Source organism: Tyto alba, unplaced genomic scaffold, assembly GCF_018691265.1.
Source record: "Tyto alba isolate M040663 unplaced genomic scaffold, T.alba_DEE_v4.0 Super-Scaffold_14, whole genome shotgun sequence".
NCBI classification, from domain to species: Eukaryota; Metazoa; Chordata; class Aves; order Strigiformes; family Tytonidae; genus Tyto; species Tyto alba.
This window is the reverse complement of record NW_024881276.1, coordinates 53053908-53074582: the sequence shown is the minus strand read 5'-3', so window position 1 is coordinate 53074582 and position 20675 is coordinate 53053908. Positions and strand designations below refer to the sequence as shown.

Genomic DNA, 20675 nt, shown 5'->3' with positions numbered 1-20675 from the left:
TGAGCATCCCCTGGGAGAAAAAAATGTCAAAAGCTTGTGCTCAGGTCAAACCAGGAGTCTGGTCCTTTTACAGAGAACCTAGTTGTATGCCATCTGCATATCAGCAGTGCCAGTGGCTTGCTCAGTGCTCCACTACAGGTTGGTTGCAGTAGTAGGACTGTGACCTTGAAGTCGTGCCCCCTACTCCCTTTCACTTAGCCATTGGATCATGCTTACCACAACTCTGGTGAAGCTTATCATGCTTACATAGTAAGTGAGAAAGATAGTAGGATTCAATCTTTAATACATATCTCTGCTTACAAAATGTAACTGCTGTGTTGATTGTCTTTCAGAAAAAGGCAGATGGGGAGCAGCAGGCAATGTTTGCTGTGTTCGATGAAAACAAGAGCTGGTACATAGAGGATAACATCAAGAACTACTGCAGCAACCCTGCCAGTGTTAAAAGGGACGATCCCAAGTTCTATAACTCGAACATAATGCACAGTGAGTGGGATGTCAAGCTGAATATTATGAAAGCTCATGTGAACTTGAGCATTCAGTAACTGCTTGTTCTCATATGTAGTGCAATGAGGGAATTCTCTAGAGAGTCAGTGAACTTCTAATCATGCCAGATGGCACTGTACAGAAATATGCAATATTTTAGGGAGCAGGCTGGCTCTGGACCCTGAAGCAAAGGTGAAGGTTATTTAACTTTGACGCAGCGCCCTGCTGCCTTGGAAATACTATTTCCAGAGCTGGAATCTGCATCAAGGTTATTGTGGCTTCAGCCCTGTGCCAGTATCTTTCTAGGTGCAAATGTGAATCCAGTTCAGTGGACTGACATCAAAGAACAGGAGGTTTTAAAAGTCTTACTATGAAAATATTGAGAGAGTTTTTATTTTGCTTTCCTTTTAGCAATAAATGGCTATGTGTCTGACAGCAGTGAAGTCCTTGGATTTTGCCAAGATAACGTGGTTCAGTGGCACTTCTCCAGTGTTGGCACTCATGATGAGATTGTCTCTGTTCGCCTTTCTGGGCACTCTTTTCTGTATCAAGGGAAATATGAAGATGTGTTGAACCTTTTCCCAATGAGTGGAGAATCAGTCATAGTGGAAATGGACAATGTTGGTAAGTGGTAAAACCATAGTGTTTGACAACTCTAAGATGTTTTTTTTAAATCTCCTGTCTGTAAGGACTTACCTAAATAGGAAAGAAAGCTTTTCAGATAAACATGGTGCTGGAAAATGTTGAATCATTCTCTAGTGCAACCAATGTGTATGGAGTTTTGTTGGCTACCCAGGTTTAGCACATAGCATAGTTGTATGCTGTACCGAGGCTCTTTTTGGTTGGTTGGTTGTTTTTTTTCACTTCACAATTAGTATTTGGGTTAGCAGTGATATTTTTAAGGCAATTCTAAGATTGTCCTTGGAAACAATCCAGTATCAACTCCGTTGTATGATTCCCAACTCTGCCACGTACTTGTCCATCCTGAGTTAACTAAAATGGGCCAAGACTGTCAAATGAGCTACACCTCACTTTAGGCTTGTGGTCGTTTAGCAGCAGTAAAATTTGCCTGGCTGAATTGGATCACTGGACCATCAGTATACCTCTCAATGTCTAAATAGGATTAATACCATACCTTGAAAAGGTGATGCTAGAACCCATGTAGTCCGCACTTATGGAATTACCTGCAAAAGGTAATACCTTCCTCATTGAAGGCTGTGAGTGCTTAGTGATCATCCTAAAATGCCACAAGGTTTAGGTATCCTTATCCTATTTAAAATAACAATTTTTTTAATACCTTTTATCTATTTAAACAATTAATTCTTTATGTCCTCAAAGCTTGTTTTTGATGATTGCACAGCTTCAAGTTAAAGTTAAAAAGGTATTGTATGTTAAATGGTTTTTATTGTTCAAGACTAGGGAACATGAAAACTCCATCAGACTTTACGGAAACCTCCCCAGTAATGAACTTCTGCTTGATTTTGTGATCTGTTCTTTCCATCTAGCGCATGTTTTATTTTGTGAATTTGCTAATAGAAATAAGGAAAGCTATGCAGGTCACTTCAAACTCTGATAAATACAGAAAAATTTTATGTGACACTTTAAATAAGAAAGGCTGGTTTTCTCAAGGTCTGTTAGTTCTGTATATTATGTAATTTCTGCTAGTTCCAGAAGCAAGCTGTAACAAGCAAAGAACATGGTTTGATGCTGTTTAGGGAAACATTGTATTTTGTTCTCTGGAGATCCTGGTTTCAAATGGAGAACTTGTCTTCTGACTGGGTTTTGGAGGGATTATTAAAATATTTAGGTTAATCTAAAATGCCTCAGATTGGCAGCTTAATGTTTTGTGTCCAGATTGGAAATTCAAAGGACTTTATTCTTTTAAAGATCATCCTTTATGCATTCAAAAGCTTTTAAAATACTATGTTTGTCAGATGCTCGTCAACACTGCCTCAGAATGTATTTGTTGTGTTCAGAATGCTCTACCTGTGTGGCAATGCATACAGCACTAAGAGCAGGACAAAATTAAAACTTTATCTCAAAATATCCCAATCTTATATCCAGATCTAAACATAGGATACTTTATATTGTTCCTTTCTTTTTTTTTCATGGTTATATGTGGACTCAGTTCCTAGGTACAGCTTAATCTGTGGAGAAGAACTGCAGCTCATAGATGTGTTTGTTTATATGTGCTATGAATTATTGACTTTTATTATTTTTCTTTGCAATTGAGAGCTCATGGAAATCCCAGGTGATAGCACTCTGCTAGAGCAGATACTGTAGAAGCAAACCAAGCAACTTACCCTGACCACTTATGTGATAGGCCATGTCCTCTCTAGTAACTACTACATATTAGAAAACCACTTCTATTTCAATTGCAGGTACCTGGCTTTTGGCATCCTGGGGTACCCCAGAGATGAGTTATGGCATGAGGCTGAGATTCAGAGATGCCAGATGTGACTATGAGGAAGATTACACATTTGATGTTGTGGATTTCACTTACACCAAGACTGATAAAAAGGCTCTTTCCACTTCAGTTGAAGAAGGTGTGCGAGAAGAATATGAAGGAGATAAGGAGGATTTGGATTATCAGGATTACCTGGCTTCTTTTTACTCCATCCGAAGCTCAAGGAAGGCAACAGGCAATGAAGAAAAACAAAACCTTACAGCACTGGCCTGGGAACAGTATGAACGCACTGATGGCATGAGTTCTGAGATGGCAGCTGGCTCAGGTCTGGCAGCTATAAATAGTAGTGAATCTGCAAACACCTCAGAATACCTAGAAACTCGTATCACTCCTCCTCCCCCAGTTGAGGTTGAAACATTCCAGTCAAATCACACATCAGTCACAGCAGAAGAGGACTTATTTTTAGCTAGCACAAGTGATGGAAAGGCTGACTCTGTATTTGAGAATAGAAGCCAAAGCAATTATGGAATAGATCACGATAACGTGTCTGCAGGTGAACACTTGTTGAGCAATGAGGAAGGCCAGATTAACATTGCAGAAGAACTTCCAACTGGTGGAAAGGACAGTAATTTTTTTTCAGAAAAGCATCAAGAGGAAAGCATAGGAAGAGGAAATTATAACATTAACAGTAAAAGAAAAAGGCGAAACACACTGGCCATGAAGTTTTACGCTGTTCAAAAGATGAATGCCCTTTTAAATCATGTACGAAATAAAAATGTTTCATTTTCTGACACAACAAGTGCACCTTACCCTGTGCATCATGCAGAAAACACATCTGATACAGACACGGTGGGAACTGGCCAGCTTCCACATGATTACGATGATGAACTGGAAGAAGAGGAAACAAAGATGGAAAATGCCATGAGTGCAGTTAACCTGACGCTTGCTTTGGACCTCACTGTAGATGTGTCTAATGCATCCAATCTCTCTGAACCCAAGCTATCCAAAGATAAACAAGCAGACACTTTTTCTTTAGATCATACATTAGGCAGTATAAGCCCTGATTCCAACCCTGCACTAGTGAAGAAATTACTGGAAGCATTGTTGCCTAGGACTGGGAAATACTCATCCAAAATGACAAATGAGGAATGGAATTTGGTGTCTGCAAAGGGGAGCCTGGGCTTAGAGGCAGATTTAGATAAATCTCTTAGTGGTAAGTTAAATCATCGTGGCAGGAATGGGACAGAATTCATAAATAAGAAGCATATGAAGAAGTATCAAGTGCTCTCACATCTCATGGGAGAAAAGCAGAAAAGGAGGCACATGCACCCAACTCTGAAAGGAAAGTTGGGGAGCAAGAATGATACTTGGAGCACATCTGGAACCTTCATCAAGATCCGAAGGAAGAAGAAGGAATATCCAAAAATGACTCACTTGCTGAGCCCAAGGAGTAAAAAGCCCCAAAAAATAACCAATTCTATGGCAGGGTTTGGCCGTACATTGTTTTTGGGTGAGACCAACCACACAACACTGCCGTGTTGTGCTAATACCACAGGGGCACCCAGTGAGGCCAACCATACAGTGGATCTGAGTAGAGCCAGGCACCGAGAGTCGCTAAATTACACGCTCACCCCACGGCAGCTTAAGCCATCAATCATGATTGGGCTTCCCCAGGAAAATGGAGACTACGAATATGTTACGGAAAGGTCTTACAGCGAGGAAACATCGGGTGGTGAATACGAATACCACTATGTGAGCTTTGATGACCCATACATGACAGACCCAAAAGTGAATATCAATGAACAACGTAACCCTGACAACATTGCTGAGCATTACCTGCGAAGCAAAGGGAACGAGCGGAGATACTATATTGCAGCTGAAGAGGTCTGCTGGAACTATGCAGGATATAAAAAAAGGTTTGGCTAAATCATTTACTTTAATTTTACATACCACCCTGATACATACTAGCAGAATGTTGAGTCACATACTGAAATTTAAGACCATCTCTAACATGCAATGTGATTTCCAATATTTCAGTTTCAAAACCCTAAGAATTTTCCATGGGAGGCTAGGAGCCCCCTACAATGTCATAGAGAGAGATTACTATAATCAAGAGCAACACAACTACTTAACCTGCTTTTGTAGCTCACTGGAAACACTCTTCAAAACAGAAGTTGAAAAACCCACTGTAAGAGGTCAAGAGGGGAAACTTCCAGTTAGTTTTGCTATATTGAATGACCTGGTTTACTTCCTTCTTGAGTTCTAGGGTTCTGTGATGGAGACAGGGTAGAGACTTTGTACAAAAGTCTTTCCAGGAATTTAATGGACAGACTGATCTAATGCAGACAGGATGTGCTTGTAGGCAGGATGAAATCACAGTTTCTAGCACTAGCAAGAAGCGATTCTGGTGTCTCAGTTCTCTACTGTAAAATGGGTAATAGCACTTTCCAAATTCACAAGGATGCAGTACTGAAAAATATATGAAAGATGCAAAAAAGAAAAAAAACCACACACTGGTGACTGCCTTATAGTTAAAGTAAAAATAAAGCTGCATGAATGATTGCATTGTTTTTCTTACCATTTAGAGAAAACAGGTGACTGGATCACAAACCCTAATGTTCAGGAGTTTTCTTACATTTTGACAGGGAAAGACTGTCCACTATTATGCCACAGCAAAAAGTATATGTGACTTGAGAGAAAACCTGTACTAAAAAGTCATTACCTTAATTCATACAAATTAGGATCAGTGCCCACCCTACAATGTGTAGAATTCCTAGTCACTTTTCATCAAAAAGCTGAACTTTGTGTCCTTTGAAATGAACAAGACCAAAACTGCCACAACTTCAGATGTTTATCAAAAGCAGCAAAAACAGGAGCATGAAAGTTTTCATTATACAAAATTCAGGTCCAAACATATATTATTTCTTAAATTGAATTTCCATTTTATTTGATTGATATTTCCCGCCAACACACAGTTGTAGTATTCTTCAGTTTTATTCCTATCTCATCTCAGTCCATATAAATGGCACTTGCAAAAATGTCAGAAACTGAAGACAGACTCTTTGCACACTTGCAAAATAAAGAAATCCTTATGCTCAGAGCTCTATATAGATCTTCCTGGTGAGGTTCATCCTCAGCTGGTGAGGTGCATAGTTCCAGTGAAATTAGCAGAGCCCATGGCATATACCATCTCAGTGTGTTGAAGATCTGAAAACCAGGGGTTTTTTCCTCCTAGATGACTTTGGTTAAGTTTCTGGGGTTTGCAGAATTGATAATGAGGCAAGGTTTATAGAGAATTACATGTTTTATCAGAATAATAGCATTTTGGTGCATCTAAGAGCTGTATAATGGTTTGAATGCCTAAAAGCTTATTTTTATTTACCAGCTCTGTGTTGCAAAATGCAGGTATAACCAAATGTAAAATGTTTTTCTGTTAGCTTTCCAGTGAAGGTACACCTGTGAGACAGTAGGATATAGATGGTGTGCTCACTACACTCTGAGCTAAGATCTGATTCAGATTAAGTCTAATGGTACAAAAGTAAAATAGACCTCAGCTGGGTTTTCAGAGACTAGTTGGAGTTTTTCAGTGATAGCCAACCAAATCTTTGAAGGATCTCATGCAACTGTAGAACTAGGATTGCTCAAACATTGAAAGTCATGATTTTCAGAATCATCTGACACTTCTTTGTGTGTTTATTCCTTATATTCTAAAATGTTCCTGCTGTATGAGTTCTCAGATTTCACCAAAGCTATTCTTTCTGATTCACTGTGTGGGGTTTTAATTGGGGATTTCCTTTCAGTACAATGATGAGTGACAAAACCTGTAAAGATGGCAGCACATATAAGGTGATTTTCCAAAGCTATACAGACAGTACCTTTACGACTCTTCAGGATGAAGATGAATATAAAGAACACCTCGGCATCCTGGGGCCGGTTATCCGGGCTGAAGTGGACGATGTTATCCTAGTAGGTCAATGTTTCAAATATGTGTGCTGGCTAAGATTCTTATGGTGATCTTAGTGTGACATAGAGTGGGTCTAAAAATGCCACAAACTTTTAAAGGATGATGGTGGGGAAACAGTTTTCAAAGCTAGAAATTGCAGTGTGGACATACAATCACAGTGATGTGTTTCTTTGAAAAACGTGTTTGTTTTTTTTCCTATCCACAGTAAATTCACTTGTTTTTCTTTCTTATGTTTCCCAACATTTGATACTGGCTTATCAGTGTAATGTAAAATGAGATTTAAGGTTACATTACACTGGGTCTGAAAATATTACTTTCTATATGTAAAGGGAGCTTCTTAATTTTTTTTTTTTAAGAAATTAGTAAATTTTTATTTAAGATTAATATATATATTTGTCCAAAAAGTATGTTTTCCTATGAAAACTTTTGCTGTAAATGGGTTGGTTAGTTCTAATACAAACAGCAAGGATGGAGAGGAACTGTATCCCTGGTGATACAGTGGTATATTTGCATTAGGAAGCACATTGCCTCTCATCCAGCCTTTCATCACACAGCGATGGAATTAGATGGGGGGAGTAGATCTCACTGCTTTCTGTGTATTTAAGTAGGAGTGGTGCACAACAAGAACACACTGAGCTACATTTTAAAACACGAGTAAGAGAAGGAAGAGGCTATTTTAGCTTGGGAGCACCTTTCTCTAAGAAGTAAATGTGTAATCTCCCTATCCTCATGACAAGCGAGAAGCACTTATTTTGGTGAAAGTGATACATGCAGAGGTCTAGTGTTTCTATTTTGCACCATTCTTTAATGTGACACTGAAGCAAATCATAAGAGGTAGGAACTCCCCATCTCCCTTCTTGCTGTAACAAAGCATATACAGGTGTGAGGGGCAGCAGTAAAAGTCCTAGGAACCTAGATTTAGTTTAAGACAGGGAGTTAGACTCGTGGCTTCTACTTTTTAATCAACTACCTGCATCAAAGAGGGTGACACTGCATGGAGATGTCAAAGCTATCCCTGCCACCTTTGCCATGCACGACATAGCCTGTAATCATTACACAAATCTTATCTTGACCCTGGTTTGAGGTCATGGAAATGTATTGTGTGGGGACTTCGCTCTATGCCTGAACTGACTGAACAGAATCTTTTTTTTTTTTTTTTTTTTTTTTTTTTTAAGGTTCATTTTAAGAATCTAGCATCCAGACCATATTCTCTCCATGCTCATGGACTCCTCTATGAGAAGTCCTCCGAGGGAAGCATTTATGATGATGAATCTACTGCTTGGTTTAAGGAAGATGATGAAATTCAGCCAAATAACAGCTATATATACGTATGGTATGCAAACAGGCGATCAGGACCTCTGCAGTCAGGAGCAGCTTGTCGGTCCTGGATCTACTACTCTGATTTAAATCTGGTAAGGGTGTCAAAATAGAAGTGATAATGTTGCTGGGGTTGATCACAGAATCACAGAAACATTTATGTTGGAAGGGATCACTAGAGATCATCTAATCCACCCCCTGCAACTCAGGCAGGGTCAGCTAGAGTAGGTTGTCGAGGACCATGTCCAGTCAAGTTTTGAATATCTCCAAATGCTGTTACTGTATTGCTGTAGAAATGTAAGCTGCAGACCACGTTTTGGATAACTGTCCTTTCTTTTGAGCCTGAGATTCCCATCTGACATTTAATTTCTTAAACTCAGTTAAAAGAGGATATGAGCTGTTGAAGAATTCAAGTTGGAGAACTGTTTGGTAGACTGAGCAGGGGAAAGTAAAGATACAAGGCAACAGCAATTCTGGCCTCTGCTTTAAATTTTGAGGGCCTGATGCATTTCTACAGAATGTTATGGGGTTTTTGACATCTTTTGGGAAATCCAGTTTTACATATGAGTTTATTACCTTCTAGGAGAAAGATATTCACTCTGGTTTGATTGGGCCAATACTGATCTGTCAAAAAGGAACCTTCAGTAACTCAAACAGCAGGACATCAACCCGAGACTTTTTCTTGCTTTTTATGGTCTTTGATGAAGAGAAAAGCTGGTACTTTGACAAACGTTCCAGAAGACCTTGTACTGAGAAGACCCAAGAAATGCAGCAATGCCACAAATTCTATGGTACTTATTTAATTTTGCCAAGTACTCAGTTTACTGGGGTAGAGGGAAAGGTATTAGGGGAGGTATCTCAGCTCACAGTGCCTATGAACACACGTAAATCCTACATGCTAATTATATGAACGGGGTTTTTTTGTTGTTCTCCACAGTACCCATAAGAATCATAGTTTTATATGTAAACATTAGCATAGATTGGAAATTTGTTATTAAAATGAAGAAAAGAAATTAGACTGCAATTTTCAACAGAAAATTTCTCTTTCACACTCACATACATCTACTCCTTATCTTTAAATAAAACAACAAAGCCCCTCTTTTCAGTAAGAAGCTAAATCCCTGAAAATTTTTTGCAAGAAATTTAAAAATATTGTAATAATTTGACAAATAAACTAGTTCTACTGAGGAATTTGAAGCAACTGTAGGACAGCCCTTCATATATACCTCTGTGGATACAAAGACTTTAGTCATTGAGCATTAAGTGGCTGACTGTTCAAAGGTAACACTTTTTTCTCTTTGAAATAATGGTCAACAATGAAGCTCTGTTTCCGTCTGAAAATCTGATGCTTGTGTGCTGTAAGTGATTATGTTTGAAAAAGACATGGTGAGAAGTGGAATCTGCCTTTTGAAAATATGATCTCTAAAATCAGTTATTAATTGAAGATGTCAGTTGTGTCTGTATGGCTGTGGAATTGTAAGCTGCAGAACACGTTTTGGATAGCTGTCCTTTCTTTTGGGCCTGATGTTCCCATCAGCATTTAATCTCTTACACTTCCTTGATGTCCTGGCTGCCATGTGTTGCAAGCAAACTGTGCTCAAATCCTCTGGTGAGGTCCCTGGATTTTCTGAACCAACGAACATAGACTACAAAGTGTATAGCACTTAACTTGGAAAAGGTGGCATTTTTCCCAAATGAATTGCTTCATTAAATATTTTACTCATTTCAATAATTACATTCTAGCGCTTTGAGACATGTTTTGTGAACATTTTTCCTTACTAACAATATGTTTTTTTCAGCCATTAATGGGATTACCTACAATTTGCAAGGCTTGAGGATGTATGAAGGTGAACTAGTCCGATGGCATTTGCTGAATATGGGTGGGCCAAAAGACATTCATGTTGTTCATTTTCATGGACAGACCTTCATAGAACAAGGAGAACCAAAGCATCAGCTTGGTACATACACACTCCTTCCAGGTAAGTATCTAAGTTCTAAGGGGTAATTATTGCAGTCTGTTTTCATCATACCAGTGTAAAGGTGACCAGAACTTGGCTTTGGGCACAGTAAGAAAGAGTTTGAGAGCACTAACAGTTCATTTGCCTATGATGGTCAGAAGGAAGATCATTGCTTTGCACCTCAATTAACACTGTGGGAGGGAGGGAATAAAGATGACATTGCTATCCTTTAAAACTGGAAATATGAGTTAAGTTACAGACAAAACTTATGTTCTTGGATAAACATCTTCCTCAGATGAGAAGGGAGATATATATATGGAAAATGAACAGCAGTATGGTCTGCAGCACTACCTTCTGTTTTGCACTTGCCTTGACACTCACCAGATATGTGAGCATCAGTGGGTTTCTCTCCTTTATTGCAAATCTTATTCCTCTCTGCAGAGTAGGTCATAGTGCTGGGCTTGGCTTTGGAAGGTGCTCAGCAGTAAAGTCCTCTATTGGAAAAAGAAAGTCAGTAGGATAGCATCCACCACCAATTCATTGTGAAATTACAAATGTAAAATAGTGCAGCCATCCTGTACATGTGTCCCCAGGCTTCAATACCACTGAAGTCTCACTGATGTTTGCTGGGAAGAAATATTGGTATCTGGCTCAGTATGGTGAGGGTTTATTTTTATAGTGTCAAGATATAGAAGAGAAAGAACAAATATGAGCCCTAGGAGAATTCTTATGTCCAGGAAGAAAGGAAATAGGCTAAAAGCATTCATTAGGCCACAGGATATACTCCTTTGTCCATCACTGGCAGCAGTATGAGTGTGCAATAACAGCACTTATGAAGCCTGTATTGCCAGCTACGAGTGTTTGTTTTGGCTTTGGTTTTGGTTTGGTTTGTTTTTTTTTTTAAAAAAAAAAAACAAAACAAAACAAAAAAAAACAACAAGCAAATAAACAAAAAACAAACAAAAAACAGAAAACAAGTTTAAAATAATGACTTGGAATTATAATTCCAATTATAAATCAAAAATTGGCTTAGAACAGTAAGAGTTTCTTTCTGTGAACATTAGGTGGTTTATTCACTATTTAATCATTTTAAGGTAATGTATTTCATTGACATCTACATACATTTTTGTTTAAATAGGAACCAGAATTATCATGTCTGCACTAACTAGGAATATAAGAAAAGCAATGAAGCATGTACCGTGCTTTCTAAAAAGTGCAGAAAACAGCCTAAACCCTACCTGCTTCCTGCTCAATCCTTGTCCCTCCTGGGTCATGCAGAAAGTGAGGAAAGGGTCCCTACATCTGATTCTCCTACATCTACTTGTGGCTTCTTTACATCCATTCTTTACTTTACCTGGACAACACATTGGGGCAGCAGGAGTAAGAACTATAAACAGCAACACAGAATAAACATCCCTACATTATGCAATAAACTTGATAGCATTGTTCATTACATGGCTCAGCACTGTAATAATGGGCTAATATCTGTTGTTACATACAGGCATCCAAAGTTTTGTACTTTGCACCAGCAGCAAAGGTTAGGTTTTGATCTGGTCACTTAATTCCAGCCTCATTTTCCAGCTGGAACTTGCATGACAAGAAAAATTAAAAAAAAAGTTGAGATGGTGGTAGCTATTGCTCTCTCTGCAATCTGTGGCAGGTTATTTCATTTTTCTGGATTAAGTCATATGATGATCTTTAGTTTAACATCCAGCCTCGCTAACATCGACCTTATGCTAATGTTTCTGATACATTTCTCTTCCATTTTTTTCAAGGCTCATTTAGAACAATTGAAATGAAACCACAGAGACCTGGCTGGTGGCTATTAGACACTGAAGTGGGGGAATATCAGCAAGCAGGAATGCAGGCATCCTATCTGGTTATAGAGAAAGGTACTGAACTAAGGTGTTTTGTGTCTGGGGGAGTCAAGCTGTAAAGTCATGTCTACCCTTTCAGGATCACTAAAAATAAATTTGGGAGATTGTTCTGCAAAAGCCCAAAGCAAATTCTATGCACTTTCAGGGAGGGGGTGGAGTGATTACTGTAAATTTATTCTAGAAGAAAAAACGCTTAGCCTTTGGCGTACTAGCTTAGAATTACTTAGTGTCCTACTTTTATTCCTTTAGCATACTATCTAGTGAGGTTTCCTCACAGAGACCAGTGGATCAATCTGCTGAGAGAAATTGCAGGTGTTAACTTGGCCTTCTCTGGGAGGAGAGTAGTGATTTTACAGTATTACTAAGAATTGTTCTGAATGATGTTGTCTTGAAAGATTCCACCAGAATATATATTGGAATAGCCCTACTTTTCTTTAACAACAAATGTACTGTGCTCTCTTTAGAGTGCAGGATTCCAATGGGTCTAGCGAGTGGAGTTGTACTCGATTCGCAGATTGACGCTTCACATCATATAGGTGAGTTAATACTTGAAAAGGTCCAGGCATGCTCCTGAATATCCCCAGCAAAGTATTGCAGTTTCATATTCTTTTGGCATCTCATGATATGTTGTACAAGATCCATTCAGCAGTGATTCAACTTACAGGTTAAAAAGCTCTCCAGTGATGCAAGCGGAGACTGTGAGCTGTACTAAATAGCCCTCATCACTGTATTTTAACAGTGTCACAGGCCTACTGACAATTTCACAAGCCTGAGAGTCAGGAAGTCCTCTGTCTGGCCTGCTGGATGACCTGGAACAAATCTAGCTTTATCTTGTTATCCTTTGGGTTCCCTGCTTGAAAATCAACACCAAGTATTCAAAAAACTTCTGCGATTGGCATATGGTATGAGATGTGAAAGAACAAACAGTGTTTCCCAGCACTGAACGCTTTTAGGATTCAGCCAGACAGGGTGCTGGGCCATCTTGTCTAGGCCGTGCTTTTGCCAAGAAAGGTTGGACCCAGATGATCCCTGAGGTCCCTTCCAACCTGGTATTTTATGATTCTATGATTGAAAGTGTATTGTTATGAAAGATTTGGGAACCTGGCGTCCAGAGCAATGACAGAGTATTTAATTTATCAAGTTTATTCCTAGTATAGAAGTGGGATAATTTGATAGAGAAATTGATAGAATTTTACACGGAGAGTGGCAAATCAAGGTATACAGGTTACACATGCATGCAGGAAGACACATCCTTTCCCTCAAAATAACAAATAGATTACTTAATTTGGAAAACTGATTTTTATGTGGATTTAATTTTCCTTTCTTCATTTTCCACCACAGCGTTATGAAGGCTTGAAAGTTGTGCTGTCATACATATTTCACATCAGTTTTTAACATGGAAACCTCCTTATGCAAAGGGAAGCTCTCTGCCATGAATGTAGAACACATTTTGTGTCTGATCCTGCTGGTGGCCAAAACTTGTTTAGCAGACTCTAGACCCTAGGTTCAAATCAGTAGACAATACATTGCATAAAATGTTATTTTTAAAATCATTCTCCCAACTATAAAACTTTGCAGAGTAACAGCTGACTTTCAGTTGTTGGCTATGTCCAAATTATCCTAGATTAGGGTTTTAGAGTCTATTGGATGGGGCTTTTTCCCCAAGACATTGGAAAATAACTGAAGCACTCAACATCAGCTAGTTACAGCTTCCATTGTTTTTTCAGCACCTCTCTTTAAATTCTTGCTGTGTTCATTTTTTCTGTCTAGACTATTGGGAACCTAAGTTAGCCCGATTAAACAATTCTGGAACATACAATGCTTGGAGCACTACAATGAAAAATGGAGAATTCCCCTGGATCCAGGTATGGTTGGTGCAACATGTGCTTTGACCGTCATTGAGCCTGGGTATGCCCATACAATCCTGTGTTGTGATTATCTTGCAGCTTGTTTTAAAAGGTCAAGCTGCTCTTGTTCTTGCTGAGAAGACTGCTGAGGAAAACTGAAAAAATGCAGCAAGCTTGATTGGTGATACCGTAAACTGTCCACCTTCTGTGGAGTAACCCAGTCTCTATTGCTATTGAGGCCCATTGACTGGACAGTTACCCTCACAATTTAGACTGTTTTGTAGGCAAATGAAGTAACTCTCCCCATTACGTGTTTAGCTCTGTCTAACAGTACATATTTATATTTATGTATGTTTGGTGGGTGATCATTTAAAGTGTAATACTCTCAAACATTGCTTCAGATAGTTTTGTGTGTGTTTGGTTCTGGATGCTTCTATGTCCAACTTGACATAGCATAGTGTGGCTTCACAGGAAAATTAAGCTTATAATTATGGCTTCAAGCACTATATCATTCAGTCACCTCACTTCTTCCACCTCTTGCTTCCATTCCAGTCGCTTTTGCACCAGGTAGCAAATTTGCACCCAAATTTAGGGAAGATAATGAGATTTGTAAGAAATCAATTAAAATTAGCAGTTGGAAGAAAAAAGAGAAGACTCAAACTAGTGTTGCAGTGTAAGTTCAACAGGTGGCTCTTATGTTTGGCTTGCTAACATTTGACATCCTGGCAAGTTAGTGGTGGTGAAGCAGGAGGAAAAGGTTGGGGAAACTAATGTGGAACTGGAACTAATGCTGGGAAGAGAAAGAATTTGATGGGGGGCATGGTAATGAGAAGCTGAAGCTACTGCAGTAAAGCATGGAGAGGTGTGGAGAGCATATCCCAAAGAATGAGTTTCACTGCTTATAGGAACGTCTTGCTGATTTGATTTTATGTGTTCAGCTTTTTGATCTGATACCAGCAGGAGTGGTGGATTTTTCAGCACTTCAGAATGTCGTATCCCTTTTCTCAGACTGAGTATCGAAAACTAAAGGCAGCTTATGAAAATGTGAGCCTTGGATTTCTCTATAGTCCTTTTGCCTATCTGTAAAATGAGGATAGCAGAGCTTGCCTAGCATGGAGACACGTTTTTGAGATGTCTCTTTGTGGTCCTGTGCTGAACACTATAAAATGGTCTCTGAAATTAAATGCACCCACAAATAAATCTGCCCGTATTTACTCTGAGGGTGTTAGTGCTGTGGGTTTTAAAATGGAGAGCTGAAAGCTATGGTGTAGATGTCAAAGAATGAAACAAAGATTTCACTGTGTGTTATTGGCCTTATAAACACTGATTGCTGTTCCTAGGTGGACTTTCAAAGACAAGTTCTGTTAACTGGGATACAGACACAGGGAGCCAAGCAGTTTTTCAAGTCCTTGTACATCCAGAAGTTCTTCATTGTTTACAGCAAAGACAAAAGGAAGTGGAGCACCTTCAAAGGAGACAGCTGTCCTGCACAAAAGGTCTGTATGTGCCTTAGGGGTTGCGACACCCTGGGTAGCACCACTGGATGATGCAGTGAGGTGACAGTTTTATGTTAAGAGATAGTGAAAAAAATTATGGCTTTCAGAGACTTAATAATACAGCTTGAGGCCCCAAAGAGCATTTACCAACCTAATCAAATCCAGGCCAGAAGACAAATTATAAGGTGAGGAACCTCCTAGACTGGGGTTTAGGTTGGCCCTGTGACCCTGACTGTATAGAGTCTGACTTTCTCACAAGCATCTCTCCCTACTTTTATTTCCTAATCCCATGTCAGCTTCTTGAAGCAAGCAGGAAGCTGAACTAAAAATTGGGCCCTACCTCATTTGAGACTAGATCCTTCTTCCTCTCCCTCCCTTCCTGTCATCACAACAGTTGACTGTTAAACTGTCTGAATTGCCTGCAGAAGGCCTGTGTTAATAAATGTGGCCATACCCTGCGAGAGGTTCATTTTATGTCCAACCACTCCAGCCCTACCAATTACAGCTCCCTTCAGTTTACCCTCAGGTTTCTGTGTTACAACTCCCAAAGTGAAAACCTGTTGTCTTTTACCTCTCCTTTCTCCTCTATGCTAATGTTTTCTTGCAGACTTATATATAGTGCAAGAAGTGGGTTGCTTATTTGAACTGAGACCTTGAGGCACTTCCAAGTATGCTAGGAAGTGACTGTGAATTGTTTCAAGTTGCCCTGCAGCACAGGATGCTCCATTACCATTCATGGGGCTAATGGCGTGAAAAAGATTACTTTTGTAACAGAGCAGGCTTTCAGCATACAAGCTTGTGTTTGCATTAAATTAACTGTATGTGGATATTTTTTTTTCTTTTCTTTTTTTTTTAATAGATTTTTGAAGGTAATTCTGATGCCTATGGGGTAAAAGAGAACATCATTGATCCCCCTATTATTGCTAGGTACATCAGAGTCTATCCAACCGAATCCTACAACAGGCCTACTCTTCGCATGGAGCTTCTGGGCTGTGAAGTAGATGGTAAGAATGGGTTGTGTGATGGTGCTTCCTTTCTGGCAATTTTTTTTACCTAATACATTAAATTAAGCTAAAATTGTGGGTGTTCTCAATTCCAGCACTGTTGCTTAGGGTATGGCTACTTGGAGGAACTGGAGATGACATGGTGCTTCTCTTAACAGGTTGCTCTTTGCCACTTGGAATGGAAAATGGAGAGATCAAAAATACTCAGATAACAGCCTCCTCTGTTAAGACATCCTGGTTTAACACATGGGGCCCTTCACTTGCTCGTCTCAATCAGAAAGGAAAGATAAATGCCTGGCGGGCCAAGGTAACAAATGAAAAATAAGGACAACAGCAAGACAGTTACAATTAATAAATCTGTGCTGCCTGTGTGCTCGTGTGCTTCCTGCACGCTGTTTCCAGTGCCAGAGCGCGGTAGGGTTACTTCACAGTTCTTTAGCCATCCTTTGGGAAGAAGCCTATTCAAGCTTTTCAGTAGAAATCTTGTTGAGCTTCTGGCAACAGCAATGAAATTGTATTTTGAGAGATAGATGGTATCCTCTGGGCCAGAGCCTGCAGCACTTCCCTGCAGAAATAGTCCTTTTAGTTTTGGGAGATTAATGCAGCTAGATTATTTGGCTCAAGCAGGTTAAAGAAAAACCCTTCCTGGGTTGGCATATAGGCAGTGCAGTTTAATGGATCTGGGGGTGGATGAGCTTCTGTGTCTTCAGAATGGAGCAGCATTTCTTTGAAGCACGTTGAGATTTGCTGGAAGCTATTGTTTGTTGTAAGCATTTGCTATTAGCATTATGTATTACATTTTAATACTGGAGATAAATCAGTGTTATTTTTTGTTATGTATTGAAAATTAAGGTGGAAATCTTAAGACACCAAATATAGCACCTGCAGTGAAGAAGTTAATTGTATGGGCCACCAAGAATGCTTGTGACTTTTGCTTCAGCTGTACTCTACTACGCTTCTTTGATACAATTCTGGTGCATTTTGATGCAGTTTCAACTATCTTTAAACAGGATTTTTCACTGAAGAAAATATGGACGTGAAGATGTTTGCTAATAAACAATCTTTTTATCAATTGTAGCTGAACAACAGCCAACAGTGGCTGCAAATCGATCTCCTCACGGTTAAGAAGATAACTGCTATTGCTACCCAGGGGGTCAAGTCTGTATCTGCTGAAAACTTTGTGAAAACCTATGTTATCCTGTACAGTGACCAAGGCTCAGAGTGGAAATCCTATACAGATGGTTCAAGCTCAGTGGCAAAGGTATCATCCTCAGCTCAGGCAATTGTATCATTGCTTGGTTTTAGGTGCTGAGCACATTCAAGGCCCAAAGGCAGAATATCCAGGCAAAGACATATTCTCACAGGACTTAAAAATGCTAGGGAGCTGGGGTTACTACAGATAATGTCATAGTATCCATCTGAGGTTGATCGTGTTAATTAACAGTAATAAAAGGAAAGAACTCCATATCTGTAGAGAATGCAGTCAACATTGTGATAAAAGGAACTGACACTATTTGTAAAGGAGAAATTGGAATGCATGGAGACACTTAACTTGAAACAACGATGGATTTCCCAGGGCCTCTTCTCAGCTTTTCAATTTCTGCCTTGATTTTATAGTGAAATTAGTGAGCAGTTTTGCTGTAACAGAGCTGGAGAGCTCCAGGTACCCAGGGAGCAGACACAACACTTTATATTGTTGCCCATATACCCTTATACCAACCTAACCCATAAGGGGTATTAGCAGAGGTGAAATAAGGGAAGTTTGGGTTTTTTTAGTCCATCCAAATTAGAATGGCAAATTGTGGTGTGGATGGTTTAATTCATCCAGAGTCAGATATTGCTGGCCTGAACTGGCTTTGACCCAGCATTTTAGGAAGAGACTTGATGTGGTCTTATGTAAAATCAGAAATGAGCCAGTCATTCTACCCTGGATGGCTAATGCAACTTAGAACCAGTTTAAAAAGAAAAAGCAGGGTTTTTTTTTTTAAGTGCTGCCTTTTTACTAATTATGTGTTTGTGTATTCGCAGGTTTTCCTGGGTAATGAAAACAGCAGTGGGCACGTCAGGCATTTCTTTAACCCACCCATCTTGTCCAGGTTTATCCGCATTGTTCCAAGAACATGGTATAATGGTATTGCCCTCCGGGTAGAACTCTATGGCTGTGATTTTGGTGGAGGTCTGGCTGTGAAAAGGACTGATGAGTCTGGGAGTTCTTAACCTTTTGGCAACATCATGGAGAACAATTTAAAAAAAAAAAAAAAAAAAAAACAAAAAAAAACAAAACCTTCAGAAAATCATATTTAGTAGTTTGCTTCCTCAAAGTACCTTATTGTGGTGCCAGCAAGAACTGAGAGAGATCTATCTGGCAGACGTTTCATTCCTACAAATACATACTTTAGGAAACAGCTTCTTTGGGGAGAAATAGCAGTCCCTTCTTATCTGTATTATCACTTCTTCATTCTAACCAGTACTCTGTATTTCTTTTTACTTAATTTTAAATTCTAAATCCCTAGGGATGGAGTCTCTGGCCTTAATCCTGAGCCCTGATTATCTCCATTTTGTAATGCTTCTGCAGGACAGAGGAGGAATAGAAAGCTACAGAAAGTGGATGTTCTCCATACATAGGGCTGAGAGGGAAAACCAGTGCAGATACGGAGCTGTGGTGCTGCATTCCAGCAGTGCCTCGGTAAGAAATGATGTGTGGGGGTGAGGTCACCCCTACAGTCTTTCATCTACACTGCAACAAAGGTAGAATGCACCCCAGCACGGAAGCCTGTGCAGCCCCTTCTCGGGGAACGTGGGCTCACATTATTGATTTGGTTCTTACATACCCAGCACACCTGAAATGCTGTGGATTTCACATCATTCATCTTTGGTGCTCTGGCAAGGGGAAGGGGGGGTCCGTAATATCTGTCTTTCCCAGAAATAAGAAGGGAAGTGATTTAACCCGGATTATGGTAGGTCATGGAATGGCAATGGTAAAACCAGAGTGAGAATCTAGAACTTCTGACACTCAGTCCCATACAGGCTTTTAGTCCGTGTGGAGGGGAATCTCCCTTGATTAGGAAGGTATTGAGAACTGTAGCTGTTCAGCGAGAATACAACCTGGTGGTGGCAGGAAATGGTTAGGTGAAACGAAGTCACAAACATCTGCACCTTCTTTACCATTTAGCTCTGACAGTGTTTTCACTAACGGAACTACTCCTGTGAAGAGAGTATACATGGATTTTTCCCAGGATGACCACATCTGGTGAAAATGTATATACACAGTCTATGAACTCATTATTCCAGCAATGTTTTAGCTAAGCTTTCAGTAGTGTTTTTGGCTTTTATCCTGTAAATTGTTTAATTGCAGAACTTCCACTTTTCACACTAGGTACCATTCAGCAGGGTGGATTTTTCAAAGTAGTCTGTCTTTGAACCTCATATGGTGTCATCCAAGTTATTTCAGTAGTTTTTCAATTCTTGTATCTTGCAGACCATACATTTCAAAATGAAGGTATAGAACAGGAGTTGAAAAAGTATAAAAACTAAACAAATATTTTCTCTTTTTTTACTATGCCAAAAACTGTTGTCATTTTTCACTGGAAAATAAAGATAATATTGTAGCATGAAAAACATCAACATTTTATTTTGTGTATTTGCCTTGACAGTAGTACCTATATGACAACAATTAGTGAAATTTTGTGTCATGAAAGTGGAATTTTCACCTTGATGGGAATTTTCAGTGCTAATTAGAATTAATTTCAAATGGTGAAGCTGTGTGAATAATTGCTTCATCTTAAAAGATCAGTTTCTTAATATTTTGTAATGGTGCTTAATTTATTTTTGTTTGATACAGCTGTGAAATTGCAATATGAGCCATATTCAGTAAAAAAAAAAGAAAAAAAAATAAACTTTGGAGTTGGGCTTTACACCAGAAAACAGATAATAAGTGGTTTCTATCTTCAGCAGAACCAGGAGTTTGTGCAATAAGTGCTAAACTATTTATATTCAAGAAGGCCATGATCTTAAAGGTTATAAATAAGTAATTGGTTCTTTGTATGTGTGTATGATTCTATATAAAGTTAGACAAATGCAAAATTGATTGCAGGAGCATGACTCAATATATCTGCATCAATTTTACAAGCTGGAGATTCTGCTGCTCCTTGCTAATGGATAGGACTTTGGTCAGCTGGGGACATCTGTCCTGATTGTGTCCTCTCCCCAACCCCTCGTCCACCCCCAGCCTACTCTGGGGCAAGGCAGAGAGGGGAAAAAGAAAAGCCCTTGATGCTGTGCAGACACTGTTCAGTAACAGCTGAAACACTCGCGTACTGTCA

The 20675-nt window shown here is 39.4% G+C and overlaps 1 protein-coding gene across 2 annotated transcripts in view; it reads left to right on the top strand.

The window, feature by feature from the left end:
- Positions 1 to 20281, top strand: part of F5 (coagulation factor V) — a 42642-nt gene extending 22361 nt beyond the window's left edge. For both annotated transcript variants that reach the window (XM_042788703.1, XM_042788704.1), the window contains 15 exons: positions 333 to 483; positions 895 to 1107; positions 2865 to 4806; positions 6691 to 6856; positions 8030 to 8266; positions 8755 to 8962; positions 9971 to 10150; positions 11905 to 12021; positions 12471 to 12542; positions 13777 to 13871; positions 15194 to 15349; positions 16209 to 16353; positions 16512 to 16660; positions 17432 to 17614; positions 18382 to 20281. In XM_042788703.1, the coding sequence (XP_042644637.1) occupies positions 333 to 483; positions 895 to 1107; positions 2865 to 4806; positions 6691 to 6856; positions 8030 to 8266; positions 8755 to 8962; positions 9971 to 10150; positions 11905 to 12021; positions 12471 to 12542; positions 13777 to 13871; positions 15194 to 15349; positions 16209 to 16353; positions 16512 to 16660; positions 17432 to 17614; positions 18382 to 18570 (4203 nt within the window). In that variant the 3' untranslated portion in view covers positions 18571 to 20281. The remainder of the gene's footprint in view (positions 1 to 332; positions 484 to 894; positions 1108 to 2864; positions 4807 to 6690; positions 6857 to 8029; positions 8267 to 8754; positions 8963 to 9970; positions 10151 to 11904; positions 12022 to 12470; positions 12543 to 13776; positions 13872 to 15193; positions 15350 to 16208; positions 16354 to 16511; positions 16661 to 17431; positions 17615 to 18381) is intronic.
- The last annotated feature ends 394 nt before the right edge of the window (positions 20282 to 20675 follow it).